We start from the raw sequence: 18,221 nt of genomic DNA, 5'->3' as shown, positions 1-18,221 counted from the left end.
CTACAAAATGTTGACTTATAACAGGAACATTTGCGTGTAACTTGATACAACTGAGAGAAAAATATAGACATTGATGCTTCAATTGTTCTTTGGTTAGCAAATAGTGTTTTATGGAGAAAGAGGGAAGCAGATTTCAGGGAGGACTTGTTTTCATTTGCTGGTAAGGATTGAGCTCACTTGAATCATGATCTGAATGTCTATTAGCACCTAAAGTTAAACAGTTAAACCAACAATTTCTAAGCTTTTTTTTTTTTCCTGAAAAGAATACTGTTTGTGAGAGCAACAAGATATCTTTATAATGTTGATCAAAGCTTACTAAATGGGGGCGTCTGGGAGATAGACCTCAAAAGCATGCTGCTTACCCACACTAGCTCTTTAGCTCAGATATACCACTGTAAATTCTGTCTGAACAGAGTCCAGATTTTATGTTCAGTCTATCAGATGCTACATGCACCAAATTCCCCCATGTAATACTGCTAACCTGCATCGGGGAAGAGAGAAGTATGAGAGAGGAGAAAGCTTCTGTGAAGAAATGTTGCTGTGGAACCTTGCTTTTCACCTGCTCCTTAACTTTGCCAGTATAACTGCTGTGTTGATAGCTGTTCAAAGGAAATGTTATTTTCACCTGTCAGTTCCCTTGATGCAAGACATGAGCCAGATTTCTTGGGGGAATGCAGCTCTGTTTCAGAGTTCACCACTGTCACACAGCAGCAGAGATCACGTGCAAGGATAAATTGAGGCAAATATGACAAGTGCTTTCTTGCAAAACTGTGATGAAGAGATTGCCCAGATGCGTGGCGAGATGAAGGCTACCTATTCCTAAAGTCTTTAAGTAACGTATGTTTCTAATGAAAGATTACATGAGTAATCCAATTCTTATTTCCATCATCATTTCTGTGCTCACTTTTAGCTCTCTTCCTCTCCTTTCTGGTATTTTACTGCAGAGGGTTACAAAAAGATGGCTTTAAGAGGGATTGGCTTGGAGTACTTGAGTAGTCTCAAAAGTAATGTTGTCTTCTTTCACTATTATTGAAGAAGAAATAAAAAAGTTTAAGTCTTGACTGCTTAAAAGTTGGGGCATGGTTTTGAGTTCTGGAACCACTTCCTTCCAGACTGGCAAAAAAACTACTGAAATGCTTTGTTTAGAATTCTATGCAGTCGAATCTCACAATTAGAACCTATTGAACTCATCCTTTAGTGAGCAGTCATTCTTGCAGCCACAGTGAAATGCAAGGCACACTGGATGATAAGGAATTTCACTTCCCTTGATGCAAAACATTAACCAGATCTTTTAATATATATGAAAAGTTTATTTTAACTAAGCCTACAAAAATTAGTGGCTGAGGAATCTGGCCATTTACTTCAGTACAGCCAGGTTAAAGGAACCTTTATACATTGTGTATGCATCTATATGCAATGGTAAGGGGAAAATGTGTATCACTAGGAGATCTTTGTTTTCTGCTGTGGAAGATCAAATATATTTTCTGGGATGTACAAGGGAGTTATAGCTAACTTTCTATTGGGAATTTCTGATATCAAGTATCAGAATAGCTAAAGGAATAAACAAAATTAATTTTCTTTTTTATATAAATGGAGGTTACAGGGAAAATGGAGACAGGACAGTGGTTTCAAACTGGAAATATACTCTTTCCAGATTAGGAAAATTAAGCTTCAGTTCTTGTTTCTGTGTTGAATTTGTGTATATATATCCAAAGATTTTGCATAGGTTTTCAGTTATTTTCTCTTTCACTACAGTTATGTGCTTTAAATATCCCCAGGCCAAAATGTAATTTAATGGAAATGAAAATTGATCAAGTTTTGATATCTCACCAACAAATGTCAGTCTGTTTTGTCCATCTTCTCAAAAAGTTTGTCTAAGGAGAGAAGAGTGAACAGAAGCATAGCCTGTTCAGATGACAGTAATGCAGTTTCATGGTTATGATTTTTCCTTTATCTCTTTCTAAACAGACTACCTATCTCTCTTGGTATGGCACTAGGTACTTGAACTAGATCAATACCTTGATTCTGTAACATAGTCTTGTTTTTGTGGGTTTTTTTTTTGTTACTTTTGGAGAGGGGGAGGAGGTTGGCTTTCTGGCAGTTTAATTTGCTAGTTTTGCTCCTTTTGTGAGGATTTGATGCCAGTAGAGGGGAAGGCCAAAAATTTCTGAGGTGGTGGGGAAGCAGTCCTGCATCTTGCTGGAGTAGCTGGCACTCTACTGGTTTCAGCTGATGATAAAGCTTGGACATATAAAATACTGATCTGTGAGCTTTAGGAGTGATGAGTAGTGAGGAAATGTTATTTTACCTGTATTCTATGCCTGTGAAATGGACTTGTAATCCCGCATTTAGCATTTGTACTTGGCATTTCTAGCACATGAATCATTCTGTTTTAAAATAATGTAAATGTTCGAGGTTACAAGCGTCTTCCCAGCAACAACAAAGTCATAAGCCCAGGCTCAGTCTCACCTTAGTGAGAGTGCTAAAAAAAAAATGCAGCTAGAACTATGGAAACAAGAATATGATCCAGTGCAGAAGAATGACATCTGTTCCATTTCACTGAAGTCTCTAGCCAATTTTTATGCATGTATCTCCATTAGTTGTGAAACCAATTCATTTTTTTTTAATAACAACTCCTTTCATTTCTTTAGTCCCATAATTAGTTGATAATGCAATAATCTGGAATCTACAGGATGAAATAAAGCATACGTTACCCTCCAGGTATTCTTTTTAACCAAAGCAAAGCTAATGAATTTTAAGATAGTTTATAATGAAATATTTTTTGGGGAAAAAAAGTACAGAAAGGAAAAAATACATAAATATATCAGTGATGATTTATGGCAAACATACCATAATTATTAGTAACTATAAAAACAAACAGACCTTCATAAATATTTTGACATCACAGTAAATGTGCTTAAGAACTACATGGTTTATACAAGTTTGAAGCTTACTTTACATTGTGTTGTTTTCCACCAGGCTTCTTGGGAAGCAAAGCATACACATGAACTGAGTGCATGCTCTGACAATGTAGGATTCTAGTGTCAGATATCATTGAAGCTTCAGTTATTGTCTCTGAATGAATATTTTACATATTCACATCACTCAATGCAAAAGTCTAAAGAAAAATGAGTGACCTTTGTCCTTAGTTAAGTGTCGTGTGTGTACAGCTGTGCTGACCATTACTCAGTAGGAACTGCTGCGTTTGGCTTTTAGATGTACTTTTACAAACACTTGTTTATTAGAATATCCAGCTTGACTCTCCTGCAGCATTAAAAGAGAGTTTTCCCTGGGCACTGTGAATAATATGTGGAGGAAGCACTCTTCAACAATTTTAAGCAGGCATATTAGTCCTGAAAAATCATTTCTGATTTCCCACCATAAATACAGTGCTACTATCTAGGCTGGGTGTTTGTATCAAAAAATCTCCATGGGATTATTTTCACCAAATGTTTTATTGCTCCTCATTAAATTATGCTCTATTGTTTCTTGGTTGGTAAAAAAGATTATTGAGCAAGCGATTCCTTTCAGCTTCACGTCACAGTACATGCAGACAAAAATATTAAAAAGCTTCAAATATTCATGGTTTTTCTTTCTTGAGATTACTTGCCCCACCTTTTCCCTGGATGACTACAACAAATATACAAATGTTTTTTTCTTTATAGTTCTAGCTGTTACTGGCAGAGCTGTTCATCTTTCCATCTTTTGGACAGTTTCAGGATATAGTTCTTAAATGTTGTTATAGCCTTTAAATCCAGTGGCACGTGTACATTCTGACATAAATCTGGGGTGATTGTATGATTCTGTACTATTAGTGATTTTGATGCGTATGAAAGTCAGAGTCTGGGGGACTGGTGACACAGTATATAATAGGATGATAAGAGACTTAGTCTTGAATGAATTGTGCTGTTTGCTGGGGAAAAAAATAATGAATAGTTCTTAATGAATTTTGCAAAAGCTAAATTTATAAAATGAGTTTTGTGGCCTATAGAGATTGTCATCAAATTATGCTGCTGTTGTGCTCACCTTTTTTCACAGTTACTAAAATGTAAAGTCTATGCTACAAGATGAGCAAGTTTTTTGTTACACACGATGAGAAATTTGGAATAAGGAGGGCTGCTGAGTAAGTGTTAAAGATTATGAATTGCCCAGTTTTTAGTCATGTCATGTTTTGTGTGTGAGAGTTAAGATTTTGGGGAGTAGATCTCACTCTTCACAGTAAGAAGGTACTTTGTCATACAAATGCCACATTGTACTTAAAAGATTTGTGCTAATATTGGTATAATGATTTGATGAAATATGCTAAAGTTTGTTTTCAATTTCCCTTTGATTTACATAGTAGACTGTAGAAATATTCAGATATTGGCATAGGGCAGAGGGGAAAAATACTGGTATGCTTAATGTGTACAGTAGGTCAGAGCTCTCAAGAGCACTGAATTTGACTTGTAGTTTTTTCTGATGTATGCGATGATCTTCATTTGCTGGTGGATCTAAAACTCTTAAGAAACAATAACAATGTGAATAATGGAGATGCTTAAATAGGTCTTAGGCCTGCATAGTCATTTCTTCTTCACTGAACAATGAACAAAAGTATAAACACATTCCTTTTACCATGCTAAAATAAATCTATTCATGGCAAAATAATTTTCTCTCTCTTCAGTGTGAAGTCTATATACAGTAGGGTGCATGCTGTGTAGAAGCATTTAAAGGCTCGCATATCAGTGATGTAGTTTATATAATTAGTAAAAGCAGTCCCTTTTGTATTTGTTTGATTTGAACTAATGTGGACTAAATGACTGAACAGAATTAAAGAAGGGTACATACTGGATCTTTCCAGCATGGCAGAGTTGAGATTTGTTCTGTTCTTACACAGAATTTATCATTTCATGGTGAAGATATACAATTTTCTTGGTTTTAAGTCCTAAAATATTGTTTTTCCTAAATCCTGAAATTATTCATGTCAGTATCCACTTTGCATGTTTCATATATTGCTGTGCTCCACCGTACAGCATCATATCCGTATCTAAAGCAGGCTTCAGGAAGTGTGTGTGTATGTGTAAATGTATATGTATTTTAAGAACGAAGTGCAGAAGTGAAAACTGAACTTGCATACACTTAGATCAGGGCATCAGAGCTATAATCTCACTTGCTTTAATTTTTTCTTTTTTTTGTGTAAGTTTTTGAAGTTTCCAGAGTTCACTGACATAAAATGTTGCCAGAATTTATTTTTAAACCTTTTTAACCAATGAGATTTTTAATTAAATAAAGGAAACATGGAATATAAAGAGAAAGTGGAAAAAATAAAAATCAAATAATAGTTTTCTAAAATGTTTTAAGCTTTTGGAAAGACTCTATTTTTGATATGAAATTTAGGTCATTGCTTAATTCATGTTCCCATTTTTCAAATTGTTTTTAGTGTACAGTGTTTCCAAACTGAGATGGACAAAAGATTGTGTCATGTTGAGGGAATGGGCATAAATTATTGCATGCCTATTTCACATTTGGATTAATTATTCAAGTTTGAAGTATTTACAATCAATACTCCAGGCCCTCAAGATGATGTTTATTAACCATATAGTAGCATGTTGTTTTCCAGAGACCTCTCAAAGTACTAGCTTTGCTATGATTTAATCGGGGAAGATTTAAAGGTTTAAACATCAGTTATGCAGAAATTACTCTGTACTAGTGCTGCAGCACTTTCAGATGTTAATATCCCCCTCCTCAACATGGGTAGCAGATGTTGCCTCACTGAAAAACAAGTATTTACTTGTGTACTACTTAGCATTTGTAGAGAAGTACAGAAATTGTAACAGATCTTTAATTTCACATCCATAAAATTAGTGCTGCATGAATTTGCTATCTGTTATAACAAGGGAAATCTGAAAAGTTTTGTAATAAAATTAAGGGTTCTCTAGGAAAAGCACATTCTTAGATACAAGAATACAAGTCATTTTATTGATACTAAAGATAATATTATAATACTAAGATATTAAATATTAGGGTAAATACTTAAAATATAAAGATTCGATGCATTTGTGACTGATTAGGAATTTAATAGAGTTTGGCTGTTTAGCTTTCATAGTTTATTCTTTGTTGAACTCTGAAATGGAGCCTAAAAATTGGTGGTAGTAGATCTTTGTCAATGGAACACTTGGTCACTGTGAAATTCAGCTGAAATAGAACACTGTATGGCAATCCCCAGCTCATTGAAGGAAATGAGAATACCTTTTTACCTGGGATACCCATTTCACTATGAGATCAGGCAAGGCATCAGTTCTTGTAGCAATTAAAAAAAAAAAAAGATGAAATATTTTAGCGTTGAAGTAGAAGAATAATCTTTTCTGTCCTTCCCTTCTGGTGTTTAACTTTGAGGACTAAAAGATTGAATCTTACCATTTTCATCCATTTTCATTTCTTCACCGTGGTGTCTCTACATGGAAATAAGTGATTAGCCTTAAGAAATGAAGTGAAGGAAATTGCTTTCTGCTGTTATTTAAAAGCGCTATGAAGAGATGACTGATTTTAGCCTTCAGTTCTGGCATACAGTAGCTCAATGATGAGCAGAAAATATGGTCAAGAGGAAGCAGGTATTCATTTTCAGGCCTTCACAAACAATTGAATAATGAGTAATGGAGAACACCAACAGAGAAAATTACTAAGAACAAAGCTGACATTGCCAGCAACTTTGCAGGTACTGACTCCTGTTTGGCTTAATATATCTCAGATGTTCAATTGCTGGACAACTTGAGAGCATTACAGCTTGACATTTTATAAAGTGCACTGTTCTAATAACATTTATTTTTAAAATGACATATAATAATCATTTACTTACGAGCAAAAGTGGTGAGGTATTAATAAAATATTTGTTTTTCACAAGAACAACATATTTTTAAAGGAACCTGAGTCTCCCTGGTAATAAAATTATGAAGAAGAAGGAGAAAACCAATATTGCTCAAAGCAGAAGAATTTTTAAACTGTTCTAAAAATGCCTTTTGAAGGTAACTGTTTCGCAGGTATTAACTATGAATGGGACTAACTCAATTTTTCCCCACTGAGAAAATATGTAAATTTCTAAAGCTGGGTTTTCTTTGGAGATGGACCCCCCTTTTTTAGCTTCAGAAGATACGCCATGGTGTGGTATGATTCTCAGTTTTTCCCACAGGGTGATGTAATCATCCTGTTCTTTGCATGATGTTCTTAATTTCTTGTTTGTTTGTTTTCTGAGATAGATGATGCCCTGCTAGACAGTAACTGAAACTGTTTGCAACATTAGGGGAAAAAAAAGAATCTGTGATGTTGGAATCAGGTATATGCATCTTTCAGCCCAAATTCCCCATCTGGCACCAATGTTTCTGTTGGAAGCAGCTCTGATGATCATGAGAGACTGTCATTAGAAGGCAGCACTGCACGGAGCTGTTCGGCTCTCTAAATTGGTATTAGCTGAATCCTGCTAGGCACCTTTTTATCCTGCTATGCCAACATTTTCAATTACAGTATTTCTAACTGTGAGCAGAATGTTTGAAACCAACATCACTGTCTTTCAGGCCAGTGATAGAGATGAATGTTGGATGGTAGTCTAAGAAAATTGTAGAGCCGCTCCAATTCTAAATAAGGCTTTCCTTCAAAGTTGGATGCTAGACAAAAATAATATGATTAGTTATTTTTAAATAGTCAAGCATTTGATAATTATTGCAGCAAAAGTGTCTATTATAAATAAAAATAAAACACATCAAAACAATAACCCATAGCAGCATATGTAAATTGAAGTATGACTGACTATATAGAATCAGAAGGAATTGGTACTGTCACTTGAAAACTGTTTCTAGAATTCATAAAGCCTCTACTTCAGCTCATTAGCAGAAGTAGTTGTATTTTGTTGGTGTTTCTCATCTCAAGTGCTTAGAAGGCTATTCCAAAATGGAAAACTATGCAGATGTAATAGTTAACTTGAGATGTGTGATGCCTGTGTAACAGTTGTGATGTTTGATTGCTGGTCATGCTAGATACTATTTAACATGGAAGTCTGACAGAAGTGAGGCTGTGGCTCTGTGTCTTCGTGTTCAGACTGCCACCAGGCAGAGAAGGAGAGGGAGACAGCTAGTCACATTAAATGGTTCTTTTTATCCTCTTTTACTTCTGTCTTGCACTTATTTCTCCTTCAACTACCTTGATTTCACCCTTTCCCCCCACCTGTGGTCCCTTCCCTAACCATTCCATTGTGCCACCCATTTATACAATCCCTTTAAATCATCCCATATTAAGTTAGACTCAGTCCAAATATATATTCTTTCCCGTGCATCTCTCAATAAGTTATGACCCTTCAGCCAATAAGCCTTGTTAGTCTGCAAGATATTCCAAAATAGTTGTTTTGATTGACACATCTAGATGGATTTCACACTGGGACAATAGGTGTTCGCAGCATTTTGTCATCCTCTAACAGCACTTGTAAATGACAGGTTAAAAAAACCTATAGAAGTTTAGGGCCACAGGTTTTGTCAGTTGTTTATGATACTCTCTGAGGAAACAAACCCTTGCCCGAATTCTGCACTTCTCAATAAAGAATATATTTTTTTGACCTCTGAATTGTAATAATATTCAAACATATAGACATGGTAAAGAAGTAGATGCATTTTTGCACCATGTTCCTAATGGAAGCTTCCCCTAGAGACATTACTATCCTCTTTTTGAAAAATGAAATGGAAATACTGAAAATCATTTACAGAGTTGTATGGTACCATATTATTTTTCTGATGATTTTCTGACCTATATGAACAGTTTCTAGCTGAAGGATCTATTTATTTAAATATTAGTGCAGATGGGAGTCAGGCACAATGAGATTTCCTGCTTCACTAGCTAGCCCTTTGCAGACTAATGTTTCACTTCAGTTTTATCTGAATAATATTAGTGTAGCAAATTAGCCGGTGTAGCAGGATGCAGTTTTCTATGTCTTATGAGGCATTCATAGGAACACACGATACTATAACTTATGGAACTGTACTTCACAATTTGTGCTCTGTAGATCTCACTGCTGACACAGTTACCACTGAAAATGAGACCCAAGACTCATTCTGTTTCTCTTCTTAAAGACTGTGTTGTCTATTATTTGAAAATAGTACAAAGGACTATTTAGACTATTTCCCTCCCACTCTGGTAATTGCACTATGGTCGTGTAAGCAGAATAAGTAGAAAAAATGCACTAGCTGTACTTTAACAGCTGTGTTAATGGACTATTACTGCCACCAGACAGCTTGGTATTGCTCCATTATCGCATTTGTATCAACAGACTTAGTTCTTCAGATTACTTTCCACTGGACTTGCACAAAGCCAGATGTGCTCTAAGATTATACAGTTATTTGACAAGTGTTGTCTTATGGATGCTATTTAAAAAGTAAAGTATACATCCGTCATGAATTACTCTGTGGGAATAAAAACTCAGTATTACTATTTATTAAGAAATCTAGTTTCAGAAAAAAGAGCAGTTTCACTTTTTCTTAGTTGTGAAAACAAGTAGAGCAAAGCTCAGTGATACATTAGGCTTTTCTCATATTAGTATTCTCATGCCACTAAGCTTAAGCTGATTGTATTATAATAACCAAAACATGTTTTTGCTAAACAGCTCCAAATGAAGTAAATGAAGTTACTCATGTGCTTGTCAAAAGACAATACTTCATTTGTTTCATTCATGGCATAGACTTGCTATAAGAACCATCATTTGTTGCAATCAATTTTAGTCTGTTCTTTATCTTCACTAGTTCTTTTTGTCAGTTTGCTTTAGGATACACATTAACACATGGACTTGCACTGAGTAGGTAGTAATGAGTACAGCCCTGATTCTAAGCTGAGACAACTGTCATCTTGATTCTGGCTAAAAGTCTACTAGTTCTACCTGTTCCCCGGAGAAAGGGCTTCAGAGAAGCGTGAATTTGCTTCTTATAGTTTCTTCAATCCAGTATTAAGTGAAAAAGATTAAGAATATAATCCAGAGTGTGTTTCTGATGTTTACTCATCCTTCCTTAACTGCAAATAACATTAACAGTATACCTGTGTTTTATAGTCTGATCTTCAATTCCAGCTCTGTTTCTCTGAGCAAGGTTATTTCATTTTATAGAAGTCAGCATTTCTCTTATGCTTCTTCATAAGACATGAAGAGAGAATACCACAAATCATTGGGCTGAAGATTACAGAAAATACTACAAGAATTCTGAAAGGTTAAGACAATAAAAGTGCTCTGAATCAGGCCAAAAACCGGAGAGGAGAGGATGAAAACAACTCTTCATGTGTACTATTGTATTTAAATTAATGAGCTTTTTTCCTTGCCAAGATTAGATAAAAATAATGTCCACTCCACTATGAGCTGCACTTTGCTGTTTCCGCTGCCTTTTTTTAAGTTTTGTTGGGGGAAAAAACAACACACAGAGTATGTGGAAAAATAATAAAAATAATTGAAGCCAAAGGCGTTGTATAAATTACAGTCAAACTGTATGGTATCTTAAGTATAAAGTAAGAGATGAGGCTTCAAGCCAGAATGTACGTGAGAATTTGCTAAAATAGGACTGGTATATCAAAGCACACAAACAAAAAAGAACTTCCTGTTGGTTATGATGCCACTGAGCCAAGGTATCTGAGAAGTCTGAAGAGAGAAACATTACTCATGGCCAAAAAAACATTTAACAATGAATCTTTTGTATGGCTTTGGAAATTTTAGAGCTTTCATATAAGAAGCAATGTCTTCACACTTAAGATTTAAAGTTTGTTGTCAACCGTGTCCTAAAGTGCAAATCCTCATTGGAGAAATCCTAGCAAGGAGTTTGTTAGTAGACATTCAACATTTAAGGATGCTTAAAATGTTCATTTTAAAATAAAAAATTTTAGAAGTAATCTGAAATGAAGTCTCTAGTCTGAATGACTGAACCTGAATTAATTTGTGGCTTCACTGGACCATTCTAATACACATACAATTTACTTATGGATTTGTTATTCAGGCAGAGGACAATGTACAAAATAACTCTTAGTAAATGAGTCCTTAAAGTATAGCTCTTGCTTATTACCTCCCATAGGAAATAACGTTTAAATAATGTATAAACACTCCAGATATATTCTTCTTCATTTCAAAGTAGTTAATTGGGTGAAGGGAAACAGTTTGGAGATGAATATTCACATCTTTTTCTGTGTACTGTAAATAGTGTTTGTGACTGTGACACTATTTATTTAGTTAGTTGTGGTCACAATGGAAAATACGTCAACAATAGTTTTTAAGATAAAAAGGAGTATCTATGAAATGAGTCCTATTGCTGTTTCTCTAAATTATTACTGTAATATTTTCCTAAAACTAATTATTTCCTAAAATATTACTATTTATTTAAATATTCATGTCAGATTTAGTGTGGACCAATTCTGAATCTTTCAGCTTTGCAATATAGAAAATCATAGAATCACCAAGGTTGGAAAAGATCTCTACGATGATCTGGTCCAACTGTTCATCTATTGGCAATATTTCCCACTAAACCACGTCCATCAGCAAAACATCTAAATGTTTCCTGGATGCCTTCAGGGTTAGTGATTCCACCACCTCCCTGGGCAGCCTGTTCCACCACCTGACCGTTCTTTTTTTCTTAACATCTAGCCTCAAACTCCTTAAACTCCTTTACTGACTCCTAGGGATCACCATTCCTGAGTGGTTGTCAGCTGGATTCAACTCTTCACCACCACTTTCTGGGCCTGGTCCTCCAGCCAGTTCTTTATCCCAGCAAAGATTGTACCCATCCAAGCCACAGGCTACCAGCCTTCCTCTGGAGAATATTACTGGGAGACTGTGTCAAAGGTTTTGCAGAAGTTTATGTAGACTATGTTGGTAGCCTTTCCCTTAAACTAGACAAGTCTATCATAGTAGGAGATCAGATTTACTAAGCAGGACCTGCCCTTCATGAACTTGTGTTGGCTGATTTCTCCAGTTGTCCCTTGTGTGCTGTGTGATCTCCCTAAGGCTGTCTCCTCCATAACATTCCTTGGCTCCAAGATCAGATTGGCAATTCAGTAATTAGCTCCCCCAGATCCTCTTTAAAACCCTTGCTGTAGATGGGAGTCACGTTGGTAAGCCTCCAGTCGTCTGGATCAGGAATGCTGATAGATGATGGAAAGTGGCTTGACTATCACCTCCACCATCTCCATCAGCACCCTCAAGTGGATCCCATCTGGCCCCATGGCATTCCTATGGACTGTGGCAGTCCAGGTGAAATAGTAGGTCTCTATTTCCATCTGAATTGGGGGTGGGTTCGTTCTGCTCTCCATCTGAGACTTTCAAGTTGTGGGGTAGAATATCCTGAAGTGATATGAACTGATCTGACTTTTAAAGACAGCTGTAAAGAAGGCATTGAGAACTCAACCTTTTCCTTATCCACATAGTCACTTTCCCCACCACATCCAGTAAAGGATGGAGATTCTCCTTAGTCCTCCTGTTACTGTTAATATACTTTTAAAAAGTTTTTTTTTGTTGTTCTCTTTTTTCCCTAATGGCTGAGTTAAGTTCAAGCTGGGCTTTTGCCTTTATAATTTTTTCTTTGTACATCCTAAGAACTTTGTGCTCTCCTTAAGTTTTCTGTCCCTACTTCCCCAAGAGTTACACTCTCTTTTTCTTTTGGAGCCTCAGGAAAATCTCCCTGTTCTTCCCCGCTGGCTTATCTTGCTACAGGGGAACTGCCTACTCCTACACCTTTAAGGCTTCTTTCTTGGGAGCAACCAGCCTTTCTGGACCCCTTTACTCTTCAGGACTGAATCCCAAGGGATTCTCCCTACCAGTGTCCTGAACAGTTCAAAATCTGCCTTCCAGAAGTTCGAGGTAGCGCTTTTGCTGGCCCCCTCCTGACTTCACCAAGATTTGAGAACTCTACTATTTTGTGGTCACTCTGTTCAAGACAGCTCTTGACCTCTATGTCTCCCACTAGTGCTTCTCTGTTTGTGAAAATCAGGACAAGCAGAGAACCTATTAGGAGAGGTGCCCCTACCAGCTGCATCAGGAAGTTATCTTTGATAGACCTTCTAGACTTCCTCTATGCTATATTGTATTTCCAGCATGTGTCAGAGAAGTTGAAGTTCCCCATGAGAACAAGGGCTGGTGATTATGTGACTTCTGCCAGCTGTTTGTAGAACACCTAATCCATCTCTTTATCCTGGTTAGGCAGTCTATAACAGACCCCCACCAAGATGTTCACCTTGTTGGCCCTGATTCTTACCCATAGGTATTCAACCTTATCGTTTCCAGCCACGAGCTCAACAACATCAAAACTTTCTCTAACATAGGGAATATTAAGTATTAAAGTATTACATCAACACTTATTTTCATGATGAGCTGTGGCATCCTCATATAAAGACTCGTGGAGTTGCATCTTAGAAATATAAATTCACTGCATTTTCTTTTTTTTTTCTAATGGGAATAGTTTCTTCCTCTCCTTAGCTTCAAATTTACCTCAGTAACACCTAGTTGTTACTTGGCTAAAATACAATAATACTGTGTCACTAACATACATCGTTCTGGAATTTAAAATGTATTGTTTTTCTTGCATTCCAGCAAACCTGTGAATAGAAACAAACCTAGATAAATCAATTGAAAAGACGTGCAAAATGGACCATAATGAGCACTGACTACATGCTTGCGTTCTGCTTATAGTGATATTTAATGCATCTCTACCGTATAGAATTTATTTATAGCTACTGTGCTGAGTCATGTGATATAAGTAATGTTTTATAGAATTATTTCAGTCAGGTATGATTACTTTTCAGTGGCTTAAACCTATGTTTTTACTTAAGACAAATAAAATTGCAGCACAGTTTAGTACCTCTCAAACACTGCAGGAAATATATCTATATAAATACATAAACAGAAACAAAATCATTTATTCAAATTGTAAATATATGAACATAAGCTTTGCAACCATATGGTTGAAACTGCAGCTCAGCAATTATTTACTAAGTTACATTAAATTTAAAATGCTTTGAAATTCTATTTGTGAAGTTTATCCTTTCCTCATTCAGCAAATCTTTTTTCCAGAAAAGATAATGGAGGGTTTACTTCTGTAGTTAAAGATTTTCAATAGAACATGTGACCATATTGCATTTTTAGGGGAAAAAAGAACAACAAACCAGTGAACTTCTATTATATTTCATTTTCTTAGTTTTGTAAGTATTAAGAAATTTGAATAAGTTTTTAATTTAATCTTTATATATATCTTAACACTGTTTCTATTTTTCAGATTTTCCAGATTGCATATGTTATTGTGAAAGCAGCTAATTCACCTCGACCTGGGAATTGGATATTAGAGCGTTCTCTGGATGGTGTAGACTACCAGCCATGGCAGTATTATGCTATTACAGATAGTGAGTGCCTGACACGCTACAACATTCATCCCCGTCCTGGAACTCCATCCTATATAAAAGATGATGAAGTTATATGCACCTCTTATTATTCTAAGATCCATCCTCTGGAGAATGGAGAGGTAAGATCAGATATTATATCACACACATTTGGCATAAAAAAGTACTTGGCTTAATTGGCAAGTATCTGTCTTGCATAGAGAAAACATACCAATAAGCTTGGAGAGGTAGCCTATTTGCAGTTGTACAAATGATGTTTTGCATGGTGCTGCACAAACGTGTAAGGTATATACTCTGATCTACAAAGTAAACAAAGAGGTGAGTTTAGGTAGAACTAGGCACTTCAGATGCTGTCATTTGAGAGCAAAGGTGACAATACTGTGAAAAATCCTGGACCCAGTGAAGTCAGCTTTTCTTTGAATTGTTCTTTCAGTCACTGTGTATAAGTTAGGATATTACGTGGTAAGGATTTTATACTCAGAGTTTAATTTACTGCAATGTAGCTGATTCTCTGCCTCTGTGCATACCTATTCTTTCTTCTCCTGTGTGAGATGTCTGCTAAATCATTGAGGCCAGGCACATGAATCATGGGCTAGTCATTAGATTTAACTGAAGCAATAGCAAAGATGCAATAAAGATGAGAATAAGGAACTGTAGTTGAAAGGACTTGGCCTCTGATACTATCACAAGGCAAATGTAACAACTGTAACTGAAAATATAGTAATTTCAGTTACTTACAGTGACGACAGGGAAAGCTATGTGTACCAAATTCAAACAACTCTGTTTTCTCCAATACTTGCTTTTCACATTATTTAGTAATTCAAGAAAATAACATGAGTTCAACAAATCCAAGTGCAAGGTCTTGCACATGAGTCAAGGCAACATCCACTACTAATACAAGCTGGGATACTGAAAGGATTGAGCACAGCCCTGCCGAAAAGGTCTTAGAGGTAATGGTGGATGGCGCTGGACATGAGCCAGCAATGTCCCCTCACAGCCCAGAAAGCCAACTGTATCCTGGGCTGCTGCATCAAAAGAAGTGTGGCCAGCAGGTTGAGGCAGGTGATCCTGCCCTTCTGTTCTGTGCTGGTGAGGCCTCACCTGGAGTGCTGTATCCAGATGTGCAGCCCTCAGTACAGGAGAGACACAGACCTGTTGGAGCGCATCCAGAGGAGGGCCATAAAAATGCACCAAGGGACGGTACTATTCTCTTAGCTTGTCCTCCCAGGAGAGCTGGGGCTGTTCAGTCTGAAGAAGAGATGTCTGCAAGGTGACCTGATAGTGTCCTTTCAGTATCTAAAGGGGAGCTACAGGAAAGATGAGGACTGCCTCTTTAGCAGGGTCTGTGTTGATAGACCAAGGGGAAATGGTTTCAAGCTTGAAGATGGTAGATTTATGTTAGATGTAAGGAAGAAGTCTTTTACAGTGAGGGTGGTGAGGTACTGGAACAGGTTGCCTGGAGACATGGTAGATGCCAGATGCCCTGTCCCTGAAGACTTTCAAGGCAAGGCTGGATGTCCCTATTCATTGCAAGGAGGTTGGACTAGATGACCTTTTATGGTCTCTTTCAATTCTAAGGGTGCTATGATTCTGTGACTTAAATGTGTTTTAGATCTGGAGTATATATTTGTTTACAGATTTTTTGATGTTTGTTGATGCTGTGTAAAATTTTAGCCTCAATATTTATCTTTCTGTTGAATTTTTGTTCCATTTCCTTAATGGTTTATCTTCAAGTAAAGACATACAAACTTTTTCTCTTTTTCTCCTCTATACGCAAAGGAACATTCACATGCAAAATTGTTATAGATATTTTTGAGTACTGGATATAGATATGTATTCTATTTTTACGTTCACAGACAGTTTCTAACACCAGCTGCCAAAATGTAAAAACATGGTTTTGAAGGAAAATGTTTTCCTGAAACACTTTAAAAAGATGTAAGTTTGGGTCCAAAATGTGCTTGTGTAGATAATCAGACAAAATATTCTAAATACTTTGTGAGTGTATCACCTGAATGCAGATAGTGATAGCACAAGCGGAAGGAGTTTTAAACTATAATAGGAGAGATTTAAATTAGATGTGAGGAAAACATTTTTCAGTCAGGAGGTGGTGAGTCACTGGTACAGGTTGCCCAGAGAAAGTGTGCATGCCCTATCCTTGGAAACATCAAAGACCAGGTCAAGTGGGGCTCAGGGCAGCCTGATCTGGTGAGTGACAAAACTGCCTGTGACAGGGAGTTGGAACTGAGTGGTCTTTAAGGTTCTGTTTAACCCAAGCAATTCTATGACATGAATCCATGATGTAATTGTCATTCTTGCATGCAGATGTGGATTTCGCTAGTCTGCAGTCTTTTGGTTTAACTAGTGCCTCCTTGTATTCTTCATTGTCAGAGCTGAACTGAATAGGGCCTTTATTCAGTACATTTGTATATATCTTTGATAGATACATACATAGATACATATATATATATATATCTTTAATTGAAATGTTGACTTGAGTAGAAGTTAATTCCTATCTTAAGTGGACAATTAATCATTTTTCAACTTGTCTTTATGTGCTGGAGTTGGCATTCTGCACTGAACTTAATAAATAGTAAGCTTCTGCTAAACAGTTTCCTTAAACAGGAAGAAGACGTGGAGGGGAGGGAAGAATTCATTTGTTCAGTTCCATGCAGAAGAGTGCAACTGTTATGTAAAAGCATAGTCTGTGAAAACCATATGATTTAAGCCCATTCTAAATTAATCTTACCCCACATGTTATCTGAGATATCACCCTAATAAAGACAGAGTATATTGAAATTAAAACTCCAAGGCTTTGCTTTTATTATGACCAAAGGAATTCCACATGAATTAATCTTCCTACATTTTAAACAATATTTTTTTCACAAGTACAACACTATATTTAGCTGGTTACGTAGCTATAGATAGCATTATCAAATACGTTGCATTAGCACAAAAAATTCTTTTATGTTTCTTCAAAAATGTAATGTAAAAAATTAAGCAATTCATATCTATTTCGGATTTACTTGCAAATGTGTTGGAGGAGATATTTCTTGGCTCCTGATCTTCCAGTGGAGCCACATTTGCATATCATTTATTTCTGCTCTATGCACCAGATATTACAGAGAAGTTGTAAGACTGATGGAGTTATGAAATGTGTGTTATGCACCTTTCCTTCAAAAACCTTGAGTTATTTAGACAGACAATTCTTATACCTGCTCAGGAAGCTTGATGAACTGCAGAAGGAGATGTCAGCAAATGAGTACCAAAACCAAATCTATGTTCACTCACTTTAAGATTTGCTGTCTAAGAAAAAGAAAAATATTCTTTTCATGTATATTTTCATTTAAAATTTTAGTCAGCAACCTGATTGATTAGGTTATTTTAAGCAAAATAATTTGGGCTTTTCGTAGTGAATGAATGGAGAGATCAGTGTGTCTTTAGATCACACTGGCAAAAGTAGACACATAGCATAGATCATGTTTCTGATACTCATCAGAATCTAAATCTAAATGCAAAAGTTTTCGGAATTGCTAATTTAACACTAAAAATTAGTGTCCTCAAGCCAGAAAAAAAACTGCGAAAGTGCTTGCTAAAAGTTGAGTAGTCCCTTCATAGAATAGAATTGATTTTTCTTTTTTACCTTAAAAGTTTTAATTTTTTTTTACTACTAACTGAGAAAGTGCTGTTTATAAGGTGTAGGATGAGGCTGTTCCTTTAAGGAAAAGAAGGATTTTGCGATGTTTTCATCTTTACATAAGCACCATGTTGGAATGATATTTATTTTATTTTCACAGATTATCATTAAGTGGGTCACTGTAGTGATTTTTTCTCTTTCTTTTTTTTTCTTTTTTTTT

The 18,221-nt window shown here is 36.2% G+C and overlaps 1 protein-coding gene across 1 annotated transcript in view; it reads left to right on the top strand.

Annotated features, from left to right (window-relative positions):
- The window catches only part of LOC109366116 (laminin subunit alpha-2-like), a 45,605-nt gene extending 31,047 nt beyond the window's left edge, over positions 1-14,558 (top strand). Inside the window, exon 4 of the mRNA XM_031552215.1 lies at positions 14,247-14,558. Within this exon, the coding sequence (XP_031408075.1) occupies positions 14,247-14,543 (297 nt within the window). The 3' untranslated portion in view covers positions 14,544-14,558. The remainder of the gene's footprint in view (positions 1-14,246) is intronic.
- Positions 14,559-18,221: the final 3,663 nt, after the last annotated feature.

The sequence above is a fragment of the Meleagris gallopavo genome, chromosome 2, assembly GCF_000146605.3.
Source record: "Meleagris gallopavo isolate NT-WF06-2002-E0010 breed Aviagen turkey brand Nicholas breeding stock chromosome 2, Turkey_5.1, whole genome shotgun sequence".
Classification (NCBI taxonomy): Eukaryota; Metazoa; Chordata; class Aves; order Galliformes; family Phasianidae; genus Meleagris; species Meleagris gallopavo.
This window is presented reverse-complemented; position numbering and strand designations above follow the sequence as displayed.